At 45.4% G+C, this 27285-nt stretch overlaps 2 protein-coding genes across 2 annotated transcripts in view; both read right to left on the bottom strand.

Annotated features, from left to right (window-relative positions):
* The window catches only part of LOC148436281 (NACHT, LRR and PYD domains-containing protein 3-like), a 34279-nt gene extending 10176 nt beyond the window's left edge, over positions 1 to 24103 (bottom strand). The window contains exons 1-7 of the mRNA XM_088465089.1: positions 23839 to 24103; positions 20962 to 21000; positions 16112 to 17816; positions 9334 to 9429; positions 8962 to 9132; positions 5946 to 6116; positions 2439 to 2609 (exon numbers count right to left, since the gene is read on the bottom strand). Coding sequence (XP_088321215.1) covers positions 2439 to 2609; positions 5946 to 6116; positions 8962 to 9132; positions 9334 to 9429; positions 16112 to 17816; positions 20962 to 21000; positions 23839 to 24103 — 2618 coding nt within the window. The remainder of the gene's footprint in view (positions 1 to 2438; positions 2610 to 5945; positions 6117 to 8961; positions 9133 to 9333; positions 9430 to 16111; positions 17817 to 20961; positions 21001 to 23838) is intronic.
* LOC148436279 (uncharacterized) overlaps positions 1 to 27285 on the bottom strand; it is a 193352-nt gene that overhangs the window by 107170 nt on the left and 58897 nt on the right. The gene's annotated exons all lie outside the window — the stretch shown is intronic.

The following is a 27285-nucleotide window of genomic DNA, read 5'->3' as shown; positions in this document are numbered from 1 at the left end:
TCCTGCAGGGTACAGCCCGGATGTCTGAGTCCCTCACACAGAGGTATTACACCACAGTCATACAGATTATTATATAATGTATAGTGTAATCCTCACCTCAGCTCCTGCAGGGTACAGCCCGGATGTCTGTCCCTCACACAGAGGTATTACACCACAGTCCTGCAGATTATTATATAATGTATAGTATAATCCTCACCTCAGCTCCTGCAGGGTACAGCCCGGATATCTGAGTCCCTCACACAGAGGTATTACACCACAGTCCTGCAGATTATTATATAATGTATAGTATAATCCTCACCTCAGCTCCTGCAGGGTACAGCCCGGATGTCTGAGTCCCTCACACAGAGGTATTACACCACAGTCCTGCAGATTATTATATAATGTATAGTGTAATCCTCACCTCAGCTCCTGCAGGGTACAGCCTGGATGTCTGAGTCCCTCACACAGAGGTATTACACCACAGTCCTGCATATTATTATATAATGTATAGTATAACCCTCACCTCAGCTCCTGCAGGGTACAGTCCGGATATCTGAGTCCCTCACACAGAGGTATTACACCACAGTCCTGCAGATTATTATATAATGTATAGTATAATCCTCACCTCAGCTCCTGCAGGGTACAGCCCGGATGTCTGTCCCTCACACAGAGGTATTACACCACAGTCCTGCAGATTATTATATAATGTATAGTATAATCCTCACCTCAGCTCCTGCAGGGTACAGCCTGGATGTCTGAGTCCCTCACACAGAGGTATTACACCACAGTCCTGCATATTATTATATAATGTATAGTATAACCCTCACCTCAGCTCCTGCAGGGTACAGTCCGGATATCTGAGTCCCTCACACAGAGCTATTATATCACAGTCCTGCATATTATTATATAATGTATAGTATAATCCTCACCTCAGCTCCTGCAGGGTACAGCCCGGATGTCTGAGTCCCTCACACAGAGGTATTACACCACAGTCCTGCAGATTATTATATAATGTATAGTATAAGCCTCACCTCAGCTCCTGCAGTGTACAGCCCGGATATCTGAGTCCCTCACACAGAGGTATTACACCACAGTCCTGCAGATTATTATATAATGTATAGTATAATCCTCACCTCAGCTCCTGCAGGGTACAGCCCGGATGTCTGAGTCCCTCACACAGAGGTATTACACCACAGTCCTGCAGATTATTATATAATGTATAGTGTAATCCTCACCTCAGCTCCTGCAGGGTACAGCCCGGATATCTGAGTCCCTCACACAGAGGTATTACACCACAGTCCTGCATATTATTATATAATGTATAGTATAATCCTCACCTCAGCTCCTGCAGGGTACAGCCCGGATGTCTGAGTCCCTCACACAGAGGTATTATATCACAGTCCTGCAGATTATTATATAATGTATAGTATAATCCTCACCTCAGCCCCTGCAGGGTACAGCCCGGATGTCTGAGTCCCTCACACAGAGGTATTACATCACAGTCCTGCATATTATTATATAATGTATAGTATAATCCTCACCTCAGCTCCTGCAGGGTACAGCCCGGATGTCTGAGTCCCTCACACAGAGGTATTATATCACAGTCCTGCAGATTATTATATAATGTATAGTATAATCCTCACCTCAGATCCTGCAGGGTACAACCCGGATATCTGAGACCCTCACACAGAGGTATTACACCACAGTCCTGCAGATTATTATATAATGTATAGTATAATCCTCACCTCAGCTCCTGCAGGGTACAGTCCGGATGTCTGAGTCCCTCACACAGAGGTATTACACCACAGTCCTGCAGATTATTATATAATGTATAGTGTAATCCTCACCTCAGCTCCTGCAGGGTACAGCCCGGATGTCTGAGTCCCTCACACAGAGGTATTACACCACAGTCCTGCAGATTATTATATAATGTATAGTATAATCCTCACCTCAGCCCCTGCAGGGTACAGCCCGGATGTCTGAGTCCCTCACACAGAGGTATTACACCACAGTCCTGCATATTATTATATAATGTATAGTATAATCCTCACCTCAGCTCCTGCAGGGTACAGCCCGGATGTCTGAGTCCCTCACACAGAGGTATTACACCACAGTCCTGCAGATTATTATATAATGTATAGTGTAAACCTCACCTCAGCTCCTGCAGGGTACAGCCCGGATATCTGAGTCCCTCACACAGAGCTATTATATCACAGTCCTGCATATTATTATATAATGTATAGTGTAAACCTCACCTCAGCTCCTGCAGGGTACAGCCCGGATATCTGAGTCCCTCACACAGAGCTATTATATCACAGTCCTGCATATTATTATATAATGTATAGTGTAAACCTCACCTCAGCTCCTGCAGGGTACAGCCCGGATGTCTGAGTCCCTCACACAGAGCTATTATATCACAGTCCTGCATATTATTATATAATGTATAGTGTAAACCTCACCTCAGCTCCTGCAGGGTACAGGAACAAAGTCTGAATCCCGCAGACAGAAGATTTACTCCACAGTCCTGCAGATTGTTGTTAGTTAGATCTAGTATGAGTAAAGATATCTTTGCACCAAGAAGAGAGCTGAGATCTTCACAGGAAGAAAAGGTCAGACCACACTTCCTCAACCTGATGACAGAAGTACAACAAACCTTTTGTAATATCACTGGAGTGGGGATTATGCACGTGCTAGCTACAGTATCACTCATCTGTGAGCTAAATCAGAAAATATGAATCATCCCTCCAGATAACACAACAGCTTTAACAGGGACAAAATAAATCCTACTGGGGACTCAACGTCTTCTAAAACAACAGCACCCCAATGAGCTGTAGCTGAACTCGATGCCCATGTCCCAGAGATGGCTTCATATTAAATAGTCCCAAAGAAATGTTTCTTTATAGAATGTGGTTATGAAGTACGTTAATTTTCAGGGCTACACTGCATTTCTACAGAAATAGGCCCCCTGGTGTTTTGTGGTCTTGGTCAAAGGGTAGGGTTGCCACCCAATGAAACACAGAGGAAAATAAGTCTATATATGGGGCACAAAACAAATACAATAAAATATATCCTTTATTCTATTAATTAAAATTATGCATAGCAAATATGTTAAAAAGAGTTTAAGAAATTGTGAAAAAGTTAAGAATTGTGCAATTATAAAATCACACTTTATGCCTCATAACGAATCTTCCGTAATAATAGTATCTATTTCTACGTATATTTATATACAGTGTAAGTATAAACGAGGGATAGACTCTGAATATAGAAATATAATTAGACAATTAAGTCATCTGTTGAAACCTTGAGCCCTACATATCTTCTCCCCAATGTGTCTAAAATAGACAAAATCTGTATAAGCCTTTAAGGATATTGGTCATATGATCAGCTCCTAGAAATAATAGTTTCTCATTAAACCCTTTGTATGTAATTAACAAGAGCTGTCTTTGATTAACAATGCAATACCCCTTGCGCTGTCTATATTTGGCAGTATGATATTTACTGCGTTATTATGACAAGGTTATTTAGAGGTAAATGTAGATTTATATAAAGGGAGTCTTTATTCACATTGTAAAATTTGTTGCAATTTGGTAACAAGGTTGCCTTTAATAACGCACAACACACATTATAGCATTCTGGCTCATAGTTTATTTCCACTTCGCTAAACTACACCTCATTGGAGACACAGTTGATGCACTTATATTCCTATTCAACAGAGTATCTTCCTTAATATGAAAACCCCTCTTATTGCAAACAAACACGGAGAGAAGCAGCCAGCGAGAGGAGCAGCCACCCCATTGTCGAAGCTGAATAATTGGCTGAGACAAGTTCAGTTTAAAATTTAATCGCAGCGACGCCATCTTGCGAATGGCCGCAAGACTCCATTTTAGAAATGCGATCGCAAGACGCCATTTTGCGAGTGGCTGCCTAAGCGCCATTTTAGGTGAACTCACAATATAGTACATGTGGCGATATTTTGGCACTATGCGATCGCTTCTTTCATCATTTTTCTTACACACAATAATACTCACAAGAGCGCTATTAAATAATCGCATATTAGCGAATTCATAAGACTTTGTATGAAACCGCTGAAAAAGTAGCTTTATGCGCACGCATCTGCCCCAAGTTAACTAGCGTCCTTATATCAAACCCCGAATACACACACATTCCATATTCACACATAAGGTTCCATAAGCATCAAAATGTATGATTCAAGTTGGTTAAGTTAGTTTAAATGCTAAGAAATAAAGGTTTTTGATAACTAAGGTATTATACATGATAAGCAAGGTGTGTTTGGTTTTGTTCTGATGCGTACACTTTTTACAGCATCCCGATGTTATCGGTGGAGAGATCACATCATGCAAACTCAAGTTACGGATCGCAGAACTTACAAGCACCAAAATGTTTAGCTGATGAAATGTTACAGGAGACGTTGCTAGAAAGACCCCTGTTGTTAGAGGCAGGGGGAGTCTATTTGAAACAACCTGTTAAATGTGCCGTAACATATGCTTCTCCTCTGGGAACCAATGATATCAGCAGGAAGTTTCCCCTTTGTCCTGCTTTAGTCTGGGGGGAATAAATACATGTGCCCGTATACTGGTTAGTTCGTTCATGCTGCATTTGGTGTGTACTAAGGGTCTCTAGTCTGAGGTCTATCTCTGGGTCCGGAGGCGCAGCGTACGTATACTGTACTTGGGTCTGTATTATTTCCTTTTACGCCTAAATTGTGTATGTATAGATTGCGTGTAATTGACTTTACTTTTACCTGAATAATACTTGTGCGTTGGAACCACAGATTCCACTCCTGTCTTTATTTGCGGTCATACTGCGTACGCAATTAGCGTTATGTTTAGAGGTTTATAGGAAGGTTTTTAGAAGGTATAGGCAGGTTTTGTCTTAGAGGTTCTAGGCAGGTGAATCTTAGAGGTTTATAGGCAGGAATGTACTAAAGGTTTATTTGCGACTCAACACCATAGAAGCAAGCTGTGGTCTTCCCCTACTACCAGACGTGATATAGCCATGTGCCAGAGGCAACTCAGTTTTCAGCAGTGCACTGCATCTACTTACCAGCTAGTCCGGGACTTCTATGTGGTGTGCTGACTGCAGGCTAAACAGCCATTCTAGCCACTGCTAAAGGAATCTCCTTTTTGGGAAATTTAACGCTTATGGATGGGTAAGAGCACTAATACATATTACCATTCGTGGATAGCAGAACAGAGAGAGAAGCCAATAGTTCCTGACTTTTCAAGTTTGACGACAATTTTGAGGTACTGGACCATCCTCCCTACAGCTCTGACCTGGCACTGAGTGATTTTCTTCTCCTTGAACCACTGAAGAAACACCTAGGTGGAAGGCGATTAGCAACCGACGGTGAAGTTCAGCAAGTCTTCATGTCCTGGCTTCAGGCACTCAACACTTATTCTTCTATGACGTGATTGATGCCTTGGCGTACCATTGGAACACATGCTTAGACAAGTATGGGGACTAGGTGGAAAATTCATCTGTATCAAGGCCATACTATTGATTAGGGATGTAGTTGACATCCTGGTGGTTGGGATGCCGACACAGGAATCCCGAGACCAGTATCCCAACCGCTGACATCCCGGCGGTAAGTGTTAGGGGAAGGGTTAGGGTTAGGCACTAGGGGGCAGGTTTTGGTTAGGCTGTGGGGGGGGAGGGTTGAGGTTAGACTTTGGGTGGGAGGGTTAGGTTTATGCTGCAAGGAGGGAGGGTTAGGTTTAAGGGTAAGGGTAGGGTACTTACTGGGATGTCCGGTACTTACCGGGATCCTGAGTGCCGGAATCATGTATCCAACCCATTGATAATACGTATATGTATGTCTCGTTACCTTATTTATTGAACCGCCCTTGTACATTTTATCACATTAACTCTTACAAAGACTAGGCCGAATGTCTGAATGTTTACTAGTGGCATGCAGCTTATCTCATAACTCAAAGTACAGTTCTCACCACAGCTCCTGGAGTGTACAACCCGCATGTCTGAGCCCTTCACAGAGAAGTTTAATGCCATGGTCTTCCAATGGATTACATGACAGGTCCAGTTTGGTCAAAGACCGGGTTGTGATAACCACAGAGCGGAGATCATCACAGCAGGAGGAGGTCAGATCGCAGCCACGCAAACTAAGGAGGGAGAAATGGAAAAGAATTCACTAATTTCACTTTTGTGATATCAGTAGCGCCGTGATCAGGGGAGTAAATGGGAAGTTATATACGAGAGGGTGGGGGTACATGGCTCTCCCAGGAACAATACGGATGCTAACATAAATTAGCATTTTATTTGCATAAAATGTTGCAGATGCAACTGTGACAATGGCTAATATGGTCGCAGCAGTATGAGAATCAGAATAAGCCCCCCCCCCCATGTTTATAACACTGGGTCATAATTTGCTGTATGCTCATTGGTAGAGGAAGAACTGTCTACAGCCCTCGTTCATACCCAACAGACAGCTCCCACCAGGCTCTATGGCTAATAGTGTTACAGAGGAAACTGTACAGTCAGCATCCTTCCGATGATGTCCTGAAACGCCAGTGTGCTTGCTACAGTGAGTGAGTCAGAGAAGATATTCCCATCAGTCTTCAATCTGCTGCTTCCCAGCTACAACCAGGTTTCCCGTCAGCCTGCTCCTGCAGAGTGATGGGGGCATGAGGTCACCTGCAGAACCTGCCCTTGGAATCTAATCCAGCTCTCCCAGATTTGTAAAGCAAAGCCTTTCATACAAAGGCCACATTGATGGATACTATAATTGTTCTATTGCACAGTACTCCACCATCTGGAAAGCACTGTGAGAATGATTTACTGCAGCCCTGCATGGTTAGAGAGACGTCTGCAACACCTGAGCACTTTCTACGATGGACTAGGAGCGTTTCAAAGGACAAGACAAGGAACGCAAGTGAGTATCTTTGGTCCATTGATCTTACCAAATCCTGCAATTAGGGCCTACAAGAAAATTCTCCATAGCTTACATCAAGAAAGAAGGCTGTGCTGGGACATTGTCTTATCGGGATGGGTACTAGATGCCGGTGTTCTGGATTCTAGCGTTCAAAATCCAGACGCCAGCATCCCAACAGGGTTAGGATACCGACACCTGTCGGTTGGTATCCTAACCCTGCCCCTCTCCCTACCCTGGCCCTCCCTTCTCGGTGCCTGAACCTAACCTCACCCTAGTGTCTAAACCTAACCTCCCCCTCGCCGCATCCTAAACCTAACCTCCTCCTCTCTGCACCCTAAACCTATCCCTCCCCCTAATGGCTAACCTCTAAACCTAACCCTCCCTCCAGCCCCACAACTTACCTTCAGAATTCCGGCTGTCGGGATGCCAACGCCGGGATTCTGACAGGTGTTGGGATTCCGGCGCCGGCATTCTGACCGCCAGAATCCCATCTGCCAGGATACTGAACGTATCCCATCTTATTGTATATTACCACATACTGTATCTATTTCTAGTGCAGTGATGTCACAGAGGGCCTGATTCAGATCCGCAGGCAGTGCCGATATTGATGTTGCTGAGCGATTATCTGAGACTGCGTATGTGCAAAAATTTTGAGAAGGACAGTATCAGAAATGTGGTGGAAAAGTGATGGGCGTTCCTGTGCAGTGACTGGGAGGTGGCTAATAGTACATGTCCATGAAAGTGGCTGCATTCACTTCCGTTGGACAGAGAAACTGCACACTCCATAGGGCAGGTGTGACCGATGGTGGCATATAAGGTATCACCAGTCGGTATTACAGCGTGCATGGACGCTAAAATTGGGCATCTCAGTCCTTGCACATTAGCCGCATGGACCTGCACAATGGAAAGGAGGTTGTATTTGCTTTTACATAAATTCGCAGATGGGCAACTACTGCGTTCGATTCTGCCTTTGACTTAGAATAAGGCCCAGAGTCCGTACTCCACCACAGCAGACTTAAAAGTGACTCCACTCTGTTGGGGCAAATATACAGTATTCGGACTAGAGATGTGAAGACTCGGATCTTTATTGCCTCATAAAGAGGCAAAACATCATCTTTCATGGACAAACATCATCTTTCATGGACTTTGTCCATGAAAAATGATGTTTGTCCATGAAAGATTACTTTTTTTTTGGCGGGAAAAATCTGAACTTGGCGGGAAAATCAGGGGGAAATCTGGATAGGCAGCATAGAGGTCTTCATAAGAAAAAACTATGCCTTAGGTTTCCAACATATGTTATTCCATTGGTATTCCAAGGTCCAGAAGCGGCAATAGAGAGGCCATTTAGGTTCTGCCACAAGGGGGTGATCAAGAGAGGAGTGAAGCAAATTGGCAGATAAGATTAGCACATCTCCCAGATCTCTGAGTAGAATATCAGAGTTTGAAGAGGTTTAAATCAAAGCAGATCTATCCTATAGGGATAGGCTCCAAACACAGGAACTGAAGAGCAGGTTGAGGAGAGAAGGCTCAATGTTTGCCCACGATAGAGAATTTAAGGGAGCAAATCCAATGTGGCTAAGGTGGGCCATCCTATTTGGAAGCCTCGACCTCTTCAGACAGTGAGTTTCTTAGCGATAGTTTCATTCTGGGAGGCTTGGTGTTCCATGTAAACTTTGCCAGGCATTTATGGATGGTGAGTAGCTCAGAGATCGTGACTTTTACAACAAGAGTCTGAAAATAATAAAGGTGTTATGGGAGGATATCCATTTTCACAATAGTGATCCTGCCCAGCCACCGTTTCAAAAGTGAGCACCCAAATAGAATTTTGTCAGGGAGGCTTGGATAGTTCTCCCGGTAAAGGGACTCATAGGAACTGGTGATGAAAGCCCCAAGCAAGTGGAGAAGGGGGAGCAGGGCAGAGCGAGACAGTGAGGGGGCAGGGCAGTGCGCAGAGAGAGAGCAGAACAGAGCATAAGACAGAGGGGCAGGGGCTAGGCGCTCCGGTGGGTAAACTGAGGTGACCCCAGCATATGTCCCTTTACTAGTTACTATATCATTTGTAGTATGACTCTCACCTCAGCTCCTGCAGGGTACATCCCGGATGTCTGAGTTCCTCACACAGGAGTATTACTCCACAGTCCTGCAGTTTATTCCATGTCAAATCCAGTTTGGTCAGAGATCGGTTATTACGAATTACAGAGCAGAGCTCAGTGCAACAAAATGACGTTAAACCACATAGACGCAACCTTCAAAAAGAGAGAAGGTATTTGTAAACAGAATATGATGTTGTTGGTTTGGGTTTTTTTGGTACCTGACATTTACTATTGAGTATTGTATATATCTGTGTATATATATATCTGTGTATATATATATATATATATATATATATATATATACACACACTTTATAATGTTATAGACAATATTGTTACACTTTGATTTACTCACTCCAATTCCTCAATTCCACAATACAATTTAAACAAGCCGGAGATATTGGACAGTTCCTCCGTTTCCGTTCTGGGAGGAAATGAGCACCCCTCGAAACTGGAAAAACAAAGTTAAAAATAATTTTGAAATAATAAACCAGGTAAGGGGACTATTCATTAGCATTTCTGGCTTGCTGCAAGTAGCAAAGGTGGATGCAAAATCACCGGAGAAATTAAACATTGCTCCGGTGCAGAGACAGCTGATCTGAAGATCTTGGATTCATGCATGCGCACCTAGTGCCCGACTTCCGGTGGAGGGAGCCAAAGGGCTTCCTCTTCGCAACCCGGCGATCAGGGTATCAGCACCATCTTATTGATGACGAAGGTTTCTGCTATCAGGCTCCTAAAATGTAGTATTTCTACATCAGGGTCCATAGGGTATCCACAGGATACCTTGGGGTATAGGTGATGACATCAGGCATCGGGCACCATAGAGTTAAAGTTTTCAGCCTTCCAGGATGCACTAGGGTCCCCCTCCTATACCCCGCCCCCGAGCCAAGGCATCTCAGTTTCGTTTGGTGCCCGGCCGGAGTCGGAGGCACCTGTTAGAGGGGGGCTAAGAAGAGCCCCTGAAGTTTTCTACAATGCAGCTGTGGCTGCACATCTGGAAGTACAGCATGGACAGTCAGTACTGACATCCATGCTGTCTTCCCTACACCCCCGCCGGTACCAGAACGCCGGTACCGATCCGGGGATGCTGGTAAGCATCTGGGGTCACAGCTAGCGGTGACCCCAGATGTTTGGGACCATGGCTGGATCTAAGGGGGGCAGGAAGGTAAGCAGCGGGGTCCCGCGGTTGGATGCATGCCAGGGGAGCGCTCCTTCCCTGTCTCACAGCCGGCGCCTCCCCCGCTACACACAGCCCTCTCTGCACATGCCAACTGGCCCTGTGGCAGCGCTCCTCCCCCAGGCCGGCCTCCTCTATGCTCCTCGGTGGCCATCTTTCACAACGCATGGTGAACGCTGCTGGAAGTCTGGAGCGTTGGCATTGCGGTCTGGGTCCCCCGGCATACCTCTCCTCCGCTTGGTCAGGTCTGTGTATAAAGCGCTGTGTCCTACCAGGCTCTGTGTCTGCGTAGTTGATTATCAGCGCTGATAGTGCAGAAATTGATTTTCTTTGCATTGTATGTGACTTCTGCTAGCGCTGCTGCCTGTACTTTCATTTTCTTCTGTCAGCCATTTCAACTGTCCCTGATCTTTTCTGCTAAAGCCCTTGCGGTGCGGTGCGGTGATTGCAGGGTGGTCTCACACTATACTAACAAGTATCAGTGAGAGGGGTCACATACTTGCCATCATGTCTGAGAGTGACTTTCCTCTCCAGCTTCTGTGTACTACGTGCAAGGTACCGATAGCGGAGGGGGAGGGTAGCGCGGAGGGGCTATGTCGGCAGTGTTATTTATTGGCGCGGCCAATTACTGTCACGGCACCGGTACAGGAGCCGCCCTGGGCTTGTTTCGCCAAAGCGCTTACAACCCTGGTGGGCCAGTTAGCTCCGCAGCCTGCGTTCTCACAGATGGGATTGTCCCAGCAGTCAGTGGTGTCGTCACCCATGCAGGGTTTCCCGAGACAATTGATGGTACCCCACAGTCTCCCTATTTCTCCTCCCCAGGTCTCTCAGGAGCCTGCGTGGGTTAATTCGCTGACAAGTTCTGTGCAGCACTTGTCGGATGTTTTACAAGGGGAGTCTGTGTTGCGGCCACATAAGCGGCCGGTGGCGTCTCTGTCCACTCCTTATGAGGATGACGACGTGACGTCTGATGATGGGGAGATTCTGGATCTTTCGGACCAGGAACCTCTCCGTACTAAAGAGTCGGATGCTAGGTCCAAGGTATATATTCCTGGACTCATTCGGGCAGTCCGCACAGCTTTAGTGATTGAGGACGAAGATCCTCCGGTGTCCAAATCTAAATATGCCTTTTTTAAGGATATTAAGGGTGACGCCTCTTTCGGGTCAGTTAGTGGACCATTTAGAGGAGGCGTGGAAACAACCTGGCAAATGATATCAGCTGCAGAGACGCTTGGCGGTGGCTTATCCGTTTGCGGATAATTATTTTTCTAAGTGGGAATCCCCTCCACAGGTGGATTCTCATGTGACACGCCTAGTCCGTAGTGCCACATTGCCCATGCCCTCCATGTCTTCCCTGAAGGATGCTACGGACCGTAAGGTGGAGATCTGACTAAAGTCCGTTTATTCCCTTGCCGGGGGGGCAGCTAGGCTGGCTATGGCCATTTGTTGGGTAGCCAGAGCCATGGAGCGCTGGGCTGATACTTTGGAGGCGTCTTTCGATTCCGACTGTTCGGCTGAGCAGACCGAGTTGATAGGCAATCTCCGGGACTCGGCCACTTATATCAATGAGGCGGCCTTGGATATCAGTACCCTGGCATCTCGGATTTCTTCGGCAGCTGTAGCTGCTCGTCGCACCTTATGGTTGCAATCTTGGAAGGCGGACGCTGATTCCAAAAAGGGCTTGGAAGCTTTGCCTTTTAATGGAGAAGTCCTGTTTGGTCCGGACCTGGACAAAATTGTAGCCACGCTGGCTGCAGCCAAATCTGCATGTCTCCCGTCTGCTGCAGTTCCATCCAGTTCCGGTACATCGTCCTTTCGGCCTTATAGGGCCCAGGGTAGGCCTAAAGCACAGTCCTTTCCCTGACAGGCTGGCCCCAAAAAATTGACCAAGCCCCGGAAGCAGGCCTGGAGTACCAGACGTCTGGCCCCTAAGCCAGATGACAAGCCTGCGGCCTGACGGTCCGGGCCTCCCTTTGGGGATACCAGAGTGGGAGGCAACCTGCTGCAGTTCGCCCAGTGTTGGTCGGTTACCACGACAGACACTTGGGTTCTCGAGGTGGTTTCTCACGGGTACGCCCTCTCCTTTCGGCACAGGCCCCCCGACTCGATTCTTCACCACGGGTCTTCCATCAGACCGGAACAAAGCCTTGGAACTGCGGAAGGTTTTGCACACTATGCTCCAGGCTGGAGTTATAGTGCCTGTTCCATTCTCCCAGAAGGGCCAGGGTTTCTATTCCAATCTGTTTTTGGTGCAGAAACCCAATGGGTCGTTTCGTCCGATCCTCAACCTCAAAGCACTCAACAAGTCTTTGCAGGTGCCGAGGTTTCAGATGGAGACCCTGCGGTCCATCATTCTGGCGCTGGAACCTGGGGATTACATGGTGTCGTTGGACATACAGGACGCTTACCTGCATATCCCTATTCTTTTACGCCATCAACAGTTCCTCAGGTTTGCAATCCGCAGCGACCACTTTCAGTTCCGGGCGTTACCTTTTGGGCTGGCGACAGCACCACGGGTATTCACCAAGGTGATGGCGGTCATGGCGGCCTCTCTGCGGCTGCAGGGAGTCCGCATGTTACCGTACTTGGACGACCTTCTGTTGGTGGCAGGATCTCCAGAGCTCCTTCTCCGCCACTTGGACCTGACCATTGCGGTACTGCAACGGCACGGCTGGTTGATAAACTGGCAGAAGTCCACCCTGATCCCGTCTCAGAGGATTCTGCACCTCGGAGCCTTATTGGACTCCGGACAGCAAAGGATCTTTGTGACGGGGGAAAAGATCTCTGCCTTGCGGTTGAGGGTGCGCAGTTGTCTGCAGAATCGCCGTGTGTCTCTGCACTTGGCGATGAGGTTACTGGGCTCCATGGTGTCAGTATTCGACATGGTGGAATATGCCCAGTTTCACTCCAGATCTCTGCAGCAATTGATCCTGTCCAAATGGAATGGACTGCCTCAGAGTCTAAAATCCCAGACGATGGTGCTCACTCCGGAGGTTCGCCTGTCTCTAGCCTGGTGGTTGCAGACGACCCATCTCAACAAGGGTCGTCCGTTCTGGGTGGTGAATTGGGTCCTGTTGACAACGGATGCCAGTCTTCGGGGCTGGGGAGCAGTCACGGGTCCACACTTGTTCCAGGGCAGGTGGACTCAGGCGGAAGCGGATCTTCCAATAAACATCTTGGAGCTCCGCGCGGTTTTCAATGCTCTCCAGCAGGCACATCGGGTTCTCCAAGGTCACCCAGTGCAGGTCCAGTCGGACAACGCTACCACCGTGGCCTACATAAATTGGCAAGGAGGAACCCGAAGTCGGGCGGCTCTCGTAGAGGTGTCCCGAATCCTGGTTTGGGCGGAGCGCAATCTCCCGGCCATATCAGCAGTCTTCATCCCGGGAGTCCTAAACTGGGAGGCGGACTTTCTCAGTCGCCAGGACGTTCATCCGGGGGAATGGTCTCTGCACCAGGACGTCTTTCAACTTCTGGTGGACAGGTGGGGTCTTCCAGAGATCGACCTCATGGCGTCACGGCACAACAGCAAGTTGCCGGTGTACGGGTCTCGCACAAGAGACGAAAAGGCGTCTCTGGTGGATGCTCTGTCCATCCAGTGGACGTTCCGGTTTGCTTATCTGTTTCCTCCATTGTCCCTTCCACGGGTAATCCGGAAATTCAAACAGGAAGGAGGGACGCTCCTGTTGACAGCTCCCGCGTGGCCCCGGAGGCACTGGTTCTCAGACCTCCAGGGACTGTCCGTGGGCATTCCTCTGCAGTTGCAGTTACGACCGGACCTCCTGTCACAGGGTCCTTGTCTTCACCCGGACCTGACTCGGCTGTCTTTGACGGCGTGGCTGTTGAGACGGCCATGTTAAGGTCCAGGGGGTTTTCCAGCTCTGTAGTGCAAACAATGCTAAGGGCTCTGAAACCATCCTCTGCAAGGATATACCATCGAGTGTGGCATACGTTCTTCCAGTGGTCTCTCCTGTAGACCCCCTTTTCTGATTTTTCATAGGAACAGGGCGGTGCTGCGCACTCGTCCTGGTTTCCTTCCTAAAGTTGTTTCCAGCTTTCACATAAACGAGGAAATCGTTGTGCCGGCTTTTAACTCACCCGATCTTTCAGTGGGTGAGGCCACTTTGGATGTTGTGCGGGCCTTAAGGATTTATGTTGACTGCACTTCTTCGTTTAGGAAGTCGGATGCCTTGTTTGTCCTCTATGGCTTCCGTAAAAAGGGTGGGCCTGCTTCAAAGCAGACTTTGGCAGGCTGGATTTGTATGGCCATTTCAGAAGCGTATCTGTGAGGGCTCATTCCACTAGGTCTGTGGGTCCTTCGTGGGCTGCTCGACATGGTGCCTCTGCAGTCCAGATCTGCAAGGCTGCCACTTGGTCCTCGGTCCATACCTTTGTGAAGTATTACGCGTTTGACACCTTTGCCTCTCAGGATGCTTCCTTCGGGCGGCGGATTCTCCTTTCAGTACAGGAGCGTCCCCACCCTTAAAGGATACTGCTTTGGGACATCCCCAAGGTATCCTGTGGATACCCTATGGACCATGATGTAGAAAATATGAGATATGGTAAGAACTTACCTTTGTTATCTCTATTTCTACGAAGTCCATAGGGTTCCACAGGACTCCCGCCCTGTCGCACCTGTACTGCAGATGGGCTTTGCTCTGGTCACCAGTTTTTCCGTCTCCCTCTGGTGAGAATGTGATTCTTGTGTGTGTCCAGATCTTTTTTCTCTCTCTTCCTTCTCCTCCTCCGGCCTATGGCTTGGTACGTAACTGAGATGCCTTGGCTCGGGGGCGGGGTATAGGAGGGGGACCCTAGTGCATCCTGGGAGGCTAAAAACTTTAACTCTATGGTGCCCGATGCCTGACATCATCACCTATACCCCAAGGTATCCTGTGGTACCCTATGGAAATTGAGATAACAAAGGTAAGTTCTTACCATATCTCATATTTTTCGTAGCTTAATGAATTTAGGTCCCTATAATGTTGTATGGGGACGCCGTAGGCCAAAATTAAAATTTTCAGACATTAAGGGATAAAGAACACACCCCTTAAGTGAGACACAAGTTCTCTAAGGGGTTTGAGGGACAGCTGGGCAAATTGAAGCCCCTGTTTCCGATACATAACTGCAGTCTCACTACTGCCCAATCAGGTAACAATGGACTTAAAACAAGAATGTCTATCATTCCAGTAAGATTGTCCATAGCATGTTATGTGACTCCAACTGATGTGTAAATTTTGTATTCTTAAGTGGAACCATCCAAAATTTGTATTATAGGTTCCTTATGAAATGTAAAGTAAGTGAATAAAATTGTATGACTATTGAATAAAGTTGTATGATTATTGAATAATGTATGATTATTGACTAGGGTTGGGGGGTTAGAATAAAATTTTTTACGAAGATACCGATGTCTGTTGGAGTTTGAAGGGATCCGAACAGGAGCAGAGGGATCCGAAACTATCCTTTTTTACATAGGAAGAAATGGACGTTCGGGAACCAATGACATCTGAAGATGGCATATGTTCCCGCTGTCAAGTTCCAAAAATGTTGTATTTCCAGAGCTTAATGAATTTAGGTTCCCATACTATTGTATGGGAATGCCGAGCCAGATAAGGATTGAAAGGTAAGCAGGAGATATCTGTGATATCTCCAGTATTACTTTTGTCATAAATGGCCCCAATAATTATTTTCTACAAAAGTAGGTGAAAATATTAATTTTCTCCTACTTTTGTAGAAATTAAGGGATAATAAATAGATCCCTAATTCTTATTCCGAAAAACATTGACAATTGTCTACTTCATTGTCATTTTCATGGCATGACCTACAAATATTTTAAATACACCAACTATTGTAGATACCAAACAAACTGAATGTAATGTTCACGTTATGGCTGAAGAAGTTGGGTCTTACTCACCAGTGCCAAACAATATTTTTGAATGGTATGATTAGTGCTTACCGAATCTTCGAACACTTGCCGAGAGCTGGAGCAAAAACTTCCCACCCCTTGGGTCCGAATACAGTTCCTTGAAGTTTAATTGCGTGCACACTTTTACTGTTCATCAAGCAGTAAGATAATATTCTGCAACTAATGTATGGTGTAGAGAAAAAAAAAGAGCCGTGATGTATTTCCACGCACAAATAGTGAGGCATTATTCTCTCCACCAAGTCCTCATCTTGAGCCTCATGCAAACACATGAGGCTTAAGTTGTCGCAAAAATGTCGAGGCATTTTCAACCAATCTTCTAAAGCCGATTTATCCCTTAGCAAAACTTTACAACCCAGTCTACTTTCAATTTCCTGAATGTTTTTGCCATTTGAGAGGCCAAATAGGAATTGGGCTGTTAATTCTAATTGTGGGTTGAATCGTGATTTCTGCAGGAAACGATTCAATCCACTGGTCCTTGGAAAGATTCTCCGTGTTACTGATGTGTCTACCAGCAGATAATAGAGAGCGGCAAAGAACTCCTGCACACTAAGATGGATGAAGCTGTAGCATATTTGGGTCTCAATGTCCCTTTGAAAGATGTTCTCATTCAGAAATATAGACACGGGTTTTGTCATTGAGAGTCCATGTGTCTGCAGATCTTCATCCTTAAATAGAAACTTCTGGTTCCAAATCCCTTCATTGGCTAAAGCACACAGCTTCTTTATACAGGTGTTTATCGATTGGTTGCTGCTCCTGCCGTGATACCTTATCAAACTCTTAAGGTAGAGCAGGTAAATAGACGTAGATGTCTTACAATCTCCCATTGCCATTCCCTCTGTCATTTGCTGTTTCATTACGGTACATACAATCCAGCAAGTTATAGGCACTGCACACAACGTGAACAGAGTATCATTGTCCTTTATCATACTGAGAGCCAGGTCTGCCTGTTCGTTTTCTTCAAAGAAGTTATAAAAATATTCTTCCCGGTCCTCGCCTGTAAACCCCATAATTTCCACGAATCGTGGATATTTGACAAGGTTTTTCAGCTCCATCAATGAATATGGTCTTGTGGTGATGATCATTGAGGCATCTTTGAGAAATGCTTGCTGTAGTAAACTTTTCAAAAGGACATCTTTGGTGGTCTCCTGGAAAGGGTCTTCACAGAGCTCAGCTTCACTTATGGAAGACAACTTCAATTCGTCAAAGCCGTCAACGATAAAGAGTATCTTTTCAGAATATCCGAAGATGGATTTAAGCAGATCTTGTTCACATTTGAAGTCGCATATTTTATACACAAGCCCAGCCAGGCTGACATTACCAGTGATGGTGTTGAGTTCTCGACAGCTCACGTAAAACACAAAATCAAACTTGTCTTGATAGAGTTTTTCAGATGCCCAATCTAGCATGATTTTCTGAGTAGTCATGGTCTTTCCAACTCCAGCAGGTCCTTGTAATAGCACAAACTTTGAGACAATCCCACCTTTATCAGGGTCGAACAGGCTACAGATGTTAGTTGGGGAATACTCTTCTGAAAATCTTTGCTCCATAACCTGTAGCTGCCTCCAGCCTGCAGCTGTTATTTCATGTGCTCTCTCTTCTTCATTACGATGTTTGTTTATCAACAGAAGGCTGATGTACCTCATCTTTAGATGAACAATCTCCCCTAGACGGGCATTCCTGTCTTCAAAAACACAATATTTGTTCATCATATGCTCCATATATTCTGTTCTGAAATCTGAAATAAGATATCAATTTCACCACTATAACCCATACCACAATAAACATGATAATAGAATTAAGCGTCTTCATCAAGAGAAGATTCCCTTTGCCAAAATGTGCATCATACCAGCATATTTAGCCTGTAGGTGAGAGTGTGTTTACCACCTATACTGCTTTGTATCTAAGCTTCCTACAAGCCCTTAAATAGAACACACAGATGCAGAGCTGGAAGTAAAATGGGCGTACAATACTCAAAAGTAAAGGGCACTGAAATATAGCGTATTATCACACATTCACAGTATGGGCAGCATATGGTTTATTGCTGGTCATCATCATCTGTGGGTAGTTCCCCCTGCCCTGTTCTAGTCCTCCTTCAAACCCTTGTTCTGCCTCTCTGACTGTAAGTGTAGATACTGCAGTTGCTGCTACATTGGTGATTTCCTGTGCTCCTGGATTTCAGTTCAGTATATTGCTTATTTTGTTTTTAGCTCAACTATTCCATTTTAATGATGATTATGTTCTGTCTACCCTGACCCATGGGCAGTATTGGATTACTCTGTCTGTCCATAGACTTGGCATTGGATTGTTTAACATTGACTGATTGTTTCTTTGGTTTCATTTGGAACCATTTGTTATTTACATTCTGGTTTGTGGTTCTGCTGCAGCTGCAGAAAGGGATTTAGATGGGGGGATAGTTGCAAGTCCCGAGTCCTTCTCTCATAGACTTCAGTCTAACCATTGCTTCCTCACCCCTCAACTCTCCTCCTTTATTCTTCTGTTGTACCAAACTTTACAGTAATAGAGTGGCAGAAGTTTCCTACTTGTGCTTCTGCCACTCTGCCTCCCGAAGTGTGCATCTGTCACCCTCCCTCCCCAAGTGTGCCTCTGCCACCCTTACTACCCAAGTGTCCTCTGCCCTACCCCCTTCCCCAGGTGTGCATCTGCCAATCTTCCACCCTCCCTTCCCATGTGTGCCTCTGCCACCCTTACTACCCAAGTGTTCCTCTGCCCTACCCCCTTCCCCAAGTGTGCATCTGCCAATCTTCCACCCCCTCTGCCACCCTTACTACCCAAGTGTTCCTCTGCCCTACACCCTTCCCCATGTGTGCATCTGCCAATCTTCCACCCTCCCTCCCCATGTGTGCCTCTGGCACCCTCACTAACCAAGTGTGCCTCTGTCCCCCCAATCCACAAGTGTTCCACTGTCTCCCTCCCCATGTGTGTCTCTGTTACTCTCATTAACCAAGTTTTCATCTGTCCCATTCCCCCCCAAGTGTGCATCTGACCCCTTCTTTCACAAGTGTGCCTCTGCCCCTCTCTCCCCTAGTGTGCCTTTGCTCCCATACTTCTTCAAGTGTACCTCTGCTTCCATCCCTCTAAAAGTGTGCCTCTGAACCTACCTACCCAAGTGCTCTCCTGACCACCACTTCCCATGTATTCCTCTGGTCACCACTCCCTATATGTTCCTCTGACCACCAATCCCCATGTGTTCCTCTGACCACCACTCCTTATGTGTTCTCTGACCAGCACTCCCCATGTGTTCCTCTGACCAACAATCCCAATGTGTTCCTCCGACCACCACTCCTTATGTGTTCCTCTGACCACCATTCCCTATGTGTTCCCCTGACCACCAATCCGCATGTGTTCCTCTTACCACCACTCCTTATGTGTTCCTCTGACCACCACTACTGATGTGTTCCTCTGACCACCAATCCCCATGTGTTCCTCTGACCACCAATCCCCATGTGTTCCCCTGACCACCACTACCCATTTGTTCTTTTGACCACCACTCCACATGTGTTTCTCTGACCAACGATCCCCATGTGTTCCTCTGACCACCACTCCCCATGTGTTTCTCTGACCAACGATCCCCATGTGTTCCTCTGACCACCAATCCCCATGTGTTCCTCTGACCAACGATCCCCATGTGTTCCTCTAACCACCAATCCTCATGTGTTTCTTTGACCACCACTCCCCATGCCTCCCGATCGAAAATATGTTTTTCTTCGTGAAGCAGAGTAAAAACATTTAGGGCTAAATGTACTAAAGCTTCTAAAAATAAAAAAAGTTGAGATGTTGCCTATAGCAACCAATAAATCAGATTTTACCTAGAAAATGAGAGACAGAGGGGCAGATGTATCAAAACAAATTTTGCGATAAATAGTGATTTCTGCAGGTTTCTCGCAGAAAATAAGTATCGGTGAGATGTAACAACGCTTCATAGCGAGTTTTATCGCATTTCTAGTTTGCGTTAATAATCTAAATGTGATATCGCAAAACACTGCCGGTACCATTGGAAACTATTGGAATGAATTAAATGTCATATGTAACAACATTTGCATAAAGAATTTTTTTCTGGCAAATGAGTAGTATAATTTTTGCCTTGTTCACAATGTGTACACTTTTTGAAAAATATATTTTTATGAATTCATTGTTGTAAATATATATATACAGTATATATATATATTTAATGTTAGAAAACATTTTTTCTGATAGTTAAATGTTTTACTCTCTATTAAACAGCAAGTACTCTCCCATGTACCTTCTGTGATTGCCATGGTTTTTTTTAATACAACTATTGTACATTTATTAAAAATCCAAGATCAATAAAATAATATTTTAGAATTTTTTTTTGTTCCGGTGTTTTCAAATGTTAAGTTTAATCATATAAAGCTTTATATATATATATATATATATATATATATATATATATAAAACTTGCACCTCTGCGGATACTTTCTGGTATATATTTGCGATAACCTCACAGGGGATAACTGCATTCAAGTCTCTTTACACAGCTGGTGTTTAAGTGATACATATGGTGGAGAAACTATTCTGCAACGATTACAATGCGATTTTCAGCGGGTCAGAAATGCAAATGGTGCTACATCGGCCCAAGAATCTACTACGGGTAACAACACCACTTGTCTGTTTTAGAAGCTTTAGTAAATCTACCCCTTAGGATTGTCAAGAACTTGTTCAGTTATATTACGTAATATTACAAATATTTGAAATCTTCAAGAACATTTTATCATTTTTAAAAATGAAAAAAATAATAAAAACCGTTCCTTGCTGGAAAGTTGCCAATGACCGGTAACGAACCAATGATTGCGACAAACATGGGCTCGGTGGATACTTTCTGTAAGTCTTTCATTACGTACCTTGCAGCTTTATTTTTGCTAACTTCTGCGTTTTGTCTTCTAAAACAACAAAAATTTAAAAAGTTAATTAGATACAGACATATTTCTTATTGAATTGTTGCATCCCGATGGCCAAGAAGTTTTTGTGTTAAAGCCAGGATATGTCACCCTGGAGTCTCCCCATTGGCATGAGATTGGTGGGTGATTGGGTGCAGGTGGTTTAATTGTCAAGCAAATCCATTGGACAGTCATTATAGCACCATGCCATAGATCCCATCATTTTAGAACAATGGATGGGGCAGGGGAGTGGGGGCGTGGCCATGTCGCAGGAGCATGCCTAGCCCTAGACCGCCCCTCACATAACTACATTCCCATAAAAGCAACCAATAATTACCAGTAGCAGGTGCGATTGAGGGTGGCACCCATTCATTGGGTCATCAACGCAACATGCCTCCCAACTTTCCCACCGCAAAACATATATTCACGGTCAGGACAGAGCCCTCATTTGGCATAGTCCTCTGATTTGCATGATAATGGTCCCATCACCCCTGCGGAATGCCGTGATTTGCATCAACACGCAACAGAGTGGCAAGTTCCCACCAATCAGGAAAGATCGGTAAGATCCGGGAGATGACCTGCTCTTCAAGGAGCCCGAGAGGACACTCAGCAATTCAAGAGTATGCCATAGGCAAGTATGATTGGGAACAGGCAGGTATGATTGGGAAGTAAGCGCATTTGTACTAACTCCTTTTAGCAGGGCGACAATGTGCCACAGTAAAGGGTGGAGTGTGACAAACCAGCGTGTCAGGTGCAGGCAGGAATAACTATACACTTGTGGACTCTGTTGTTTTAAACATATTGATATCTAGTAAATAGCTACAGTGTATGTATAAAAGTAGCAAAGAGGTGACCAACTCTTGTCCTAATTAGCTACATTAAACAGATAGGCAAACACAGGTATTCTAGAGGGGACTTGCTTTCTTGTACTAGTGTATGTGCCGCTATAATAACTGTTCTGTTATTGCCATATTTTAATTAATAGAAGTTTTAATATATGGCTAATGTTATCTGTTCCTGAAGAGAGGGTTATTTGCATGGAAGGAGTTCTGGGCAACTGTAGAGGCCCCCCAAGTGTGCACCTGGGGCACTGATGGATGAGAGGACAAAAGGAGGCAGATATGCACATACAAAGGGAGAGCACGAAATGCATAAAAGGGGTGAGAGAAAAACATAAAGAGGGAGACAGAGACAGACATACACCCAATGGAGTAGAGAGAAAGAAGAGAGCGGTATACATACACGGGGTTAGGTTTGGGATGTATAGGGTGGTAGGCAGAGAGATGTATACATACAAAACAGACCTACCACTATTGGAAGGAGAGGAAGCTCTTATGAGTCCCTCACCTGTCTAGAGGTGTGAGGCTATCTTCACTCACTACAAATGAAGAGGCTATGTGCTGCCCTCTATATAGCAATAGGCAGCCCATGGTGTAGAAGGAGATGTCCTCCTGTAAGAAGGTAGGGTCATGCTCTACAGTAGTTTACATCCCAGCCTGTACTTTTATTAATTAAGTAATAAAAATAAATTGTTCCCCTTAGGACTGGCATCAAGAGCTGTTGAGTCAAGGTTGGGAAGGGGGGGGTTGGGAAGAAGTTACGTTGAATGGACAAGCGCACTACTCTTAAAACCTGTCCAAACAGGGGACCAGCAGTTAGACACTAAGGGCCTGATTGAGTACGAATTGCGATGGCAGCCACGATTACGCACACAATCTCACTGCAAAGATATGCTAATCCTATGCGATTGCTATGCCGTCGCAGTCTGACATAAGGACGCCCACTTTTCCTTACACACATCCGTAATACTTTGCAAGTCTGCAAAACCATTGGTAAGATCGAGTAACATCGGAGCCTCACGCACACTTGCACAAGGTCAGACCTTACTCAGAAATAGCTAAACTTCCTGTACGCAGTGAAAGCTTAGGCTGCGTATGCCATCGCAACATATAATATATGCATGCCCCTGCAACGGCATTCAAGCGCACTAGCACACCTGCGTTTCACCAACCACCCCCCTGACACCTCCCACAAACGGTACTTCCTGTCAATTACTCTGCGATGGGTCTGCGCACTCACTGGGATCACAGTCCCAATCACAGTTAAGTGTTTGTACACGTGCATATGCATGCGCAGAACACAACAATCGTCCATCTGCGTGCGTATTCGCACTTACAATCCTTGCTGAATCAGGCCCCAAGCACAGTGAGAGCACAGCTTACATTAGACAACCTCAGACAACATCCAAAAGGACTGGGCCTTAAACTGGGATCACTGCCCTATACCAACTAAAAAGTAGATAAGAAAACAATAAAGATGAGAGCTGGGACAGGGCAGGGATAACACCTAGAATGAGGGTGGCTACAACTGGAACAGTATTTAACTATGTTTGAAAGGGACTTAGGGGATCATTCAGACCCGCTCGCGAGCGGCAGGACGCTCGCAAGTGGGTCGATGTTCCCCACTGCGCATGCACACGACGGAGGGAGCTCCGTCGTGCGCATGCGCGTTACCCGGCGAGCGACGGGCTCACCATAGCTCCGGGTCTCGCACCAAAGGGGGCGTGCTGTCAATGTTGATTGACAGCATGCCCCCTTTGGTGGGCGTGCCGGGGGCGTGCCTGCCAGACGGAGGCGTTCCCATGGGAACGCCTACTGTCTGAAGCTGGCCCCACTGACATCACTAGTGATGTCAGTGGGAGTGACTTTGGCTCTGATAGAGCCAAAATAACTCCAGGGCTTGCGGCAGGGAGACCCTACTGCAGAGTCTCTGTCGCAAGTCCGATGGTCGCGATGGTCAAGACAGCCATGATGACTAGACTGCAACGCATTGACCACTTACTGCACTTCTCGTGTTTGTTTGTAAGTCTCTCCAAATTGATCAGTTTTAAGACTTGATTGGTCACATCCAGAGCTGACTCTTCTCCATAATAGTCTATAAGGAGTTTTTTTGTATCAACACAGTCTGCTTTTTCCAAACGTCCACGCGGCATGGAAGCTCTGCCTTTATAGGAGAATTCTGACAACTTGTCCTTAAAACGTTTTAAGTCGTATTGCTCCAGATCTTCTAGAGAAGCACAAATCATATCTCCAGGTGTCCTCTCCATCTCAACCTGAATCCCAGTAGAGAACCCTGACAGAAAAAAAAAGGTCAGTCCTTTGAGTTTACATCCTTAAGACAGACAATGCCAAGAGAGGGCTATGGAGATGGATACGAGCAAGGGACAAGAGACATATGGTTGCAACCATAGAGCTGGGACAAGAGGCATATGGTTGCAACCATAGAGCTGGGACAAGAGGCATATTATTGCAACCATAGAGCTGGGACAAGAGGCATATGGTTGCAACCATAGAGCTGGGACAAGAGGCATATGGTTGCAACTATAGAGCTGGGACAAGAGACATATGGTTGCAACCATAGAGCTGGGACAAGAGACATATGGTTGCAACCATAGAGCTGGGACAAGAGGCATATGGTTTCAACCATAGAGCTGGGACAAGAGGCATATAGTTGCAACCATAGAGCTGGGACAAGAGACATTTGGTTGCAACCATAGAGCTACTATAGTGTTTCAATGAAGGGCTCAAAAGTGCAATATTTGTAATAGCAGCACACGTGTGTAATTAAGTCAATAAAGAAGACTTCTCAGAAATCAGGATATTGTTGCTATCCATCTGAAAAATATCAAAATTAGAATCTAAATTGCTTCTCATAAACATAGAATAAAAGTTACAGATGTAGAGGTATATTGAAAGCAATTGATCATATAAAAAACAAGTAAAAAGTTGTATTTAAAAATTACATTTTTGTGGGCAAATTTAATGTCATGTAGCTGATTAATGAGGGGCTGATGGAAACTTGGGCGCATTATGCATAAAAATACAGGCGTTAAATGCACCCAAGACTATAACGCGTTTTGTGCAGCATGCTGAGCAGAACACATTTCAAGATGTGCCCATCTGTGTAAGGGTAGCATAAACCAAGCGTTTTGGCTGGAGAGTGCTTATAGTCAAATTTTAAGTTACAGTAGCCAGTTTGTGCACAATATAGTACTATAATAAAGTAAAATTTACATTGTAGAGTGTTAATAATAAATAATCACATATACCAAATAAAATACAGACTCAAATACAAAATAAAAATACTAAATAATATAAATTTATATAATATAAGTTAAAATACAATCATCCATTGTCTTCCCCTTTAAAGATCAAATGGGAAACTGCTTTTTTGCTGCAGACTGAATGCAAATTTGAGTTAAATAATGCGCATATATATCATAACAGTCACACTAATTTATATACAATAGTAACGATAGGAGGAATAATGATGGGCTCAGTCAATTAGAAGTGGCCACCGATTGTTTTCAACAATAATTAGTGTATCTGCATACTAATGTAAGTCTGAAAAAACAGAAAGTCAGAGAAACGTGTTGCTTGACATTGAAGAAGTATTTTTATTTCAATATATTTTTTTTATTTTCTTTTATTTATTTATTTTTTTAAATAGTTTTTGTAAGTGTATTTAATTGTACTTGGTCGTTACAATTAGTTTATTGATATATTTAAAATAACACCTTTTTTGCATGTTATATGGTATATTATTAATGTTAATATAACATTAGACAGCATTAACTATATCATAGCAATTTTTTTTTTTTTGTCCAAAATTGTCACCCACCCTATTTTTGTATGTTATTTATGTATCTTTTTCCTTAGGAGGTCTAAATATAGTGTTTTTCTCAGAGATTACTGTAAAAATTGATACAGCTCTTTATTTTTCCTGATTATTAGTAATAATATTGGGCCTGATTCAGAGGTACACGCAGTTCCTCTGCTTTTGGACTAAACATCGGAAACATCAGATGCACATCGAACATCTCAGAAAGTCTATGCTGTCTCAGAATGTCCGTCTCACCTAAGACGCTGGGGCCTCTCCAGTTGCGTACGAATTTGCACTAGAGTACGCCCAGACAACAGTCCCTGCCCATCTGCCACATCCACCAATTGCTGACTATCTGTCAATCAGTTTGCAAATAAATCCTCATTGCATCCACCATCGCTATTCCATCATCGTGCAAGTTCAGTACATTGAGGGTTGTATAGATCCGGCCCAGGCCCCGTTACTCTTGTGGGTGTGTCCTAATTGTAGGAGGCGTGGCTATGCCCCCCTCAGAAGAAAAAAACAATTTGCAGCGCCAAGAAGCACTCAAGTGGGTGGTGCTGTGAGCCCCTCAGCCAGGGTCAAATCCAGGGGGATCGTTATCAGCGTGATTGCTCCCCCCCACCCCTGCACAGGTAGGGGAGAGGAGACTGCTGCTGCTACGCGTGGCTGCCCGATGTGCATCGATGTTACCGATGTTTACGCTGATGCACATTGCTGGACCGATATGAGAAGGCAGCAGTGGGTGTCCCTATGCTTGGGTAAGCTTTGGAAGGTTTTAGCATATTTTAGTAAATGTGATCCGTAAGAGAATGCAGCTGCGATTGCATTAGGGTAAAATATGGAATCGGCCCCACAGGTAGTTACAAGCTATATTTTGAAGCAGGTATTGAGAGTAATAAGACCTCCAGGCCCCCGGATCAGACCATGGCCTACCTCCTCCCCAGAAACCAGCTTCTCGATTTTGTCACTATCCGCTTTACATTAAATGGCTGCAAAGCCAGGGGTGGCCTGAGTATACACATCCTGTGTACCCAATCCTCCTCCCCCCAAAAGTACGACCTAAGTGTGACACCAAGGCACCAGCACTCATCAGGAGGGGTGCAGCTTCTGGTTACCTGCCGCGCACGTGGCACTGATGGGTGTAAAGAGAGGGCTCAGGGGAAGGGGATGTGACCTAATTGTGGGAGACATGGCCACGCCTCCTTAGGGGAAAAGGTTCGCTGTGAGCCCCTCAGCATGGTGCAAATCCAGAGGAGGCGCGATCAGTGTGATCACTCCCCCCCAAACAGTCTCCCGCTGCAGCCCAGCAAAAAGCAGCGTGTGCTGGGCTGCTGAAAGGTAAGAGGTGGGGGTGTCGGACGTGGGCCCCCACTGGACCCCTCCAGCAAGTCCAGGCCCGGAAAAGTAGTACTCACAAGACCCCCCTCCCCCTCGACGCCCCAGGGCTGTACCGGCAATTCCCAAGTGCCTATTCTACTCACCGGACAGTACCGGACAGTTCCGGGCAGTAAAAAATGGGAAGACCTCTAAGCACAGGGATGCAGCACAGTCGCTTACAGTTTAAGCTTGCCTCCGAACAAACCGGGCTTTTGGCTTTCACATTGGCTAGGACAGCTATTGGTC

Source organism: Taudactylus pleione, unplaced genomic scaffold, assembly GCF_031769625.1.
Source record: "Taudactylus pleione unplaced genomic scaffold, aTauple2 ptg001845l, whole genome shotgun sequence".
NCBI lineage: Eukaryota > Metazoa > Chordata > Amphibia > Anura > Myobatrachidae > Taudactylus > Taudactylus pleione.
The sequence above is the reverse complement of the archived record's forward strand: the minus strand, read 5'-3'. Positions and strand labels throughout refer to the sequence as shown.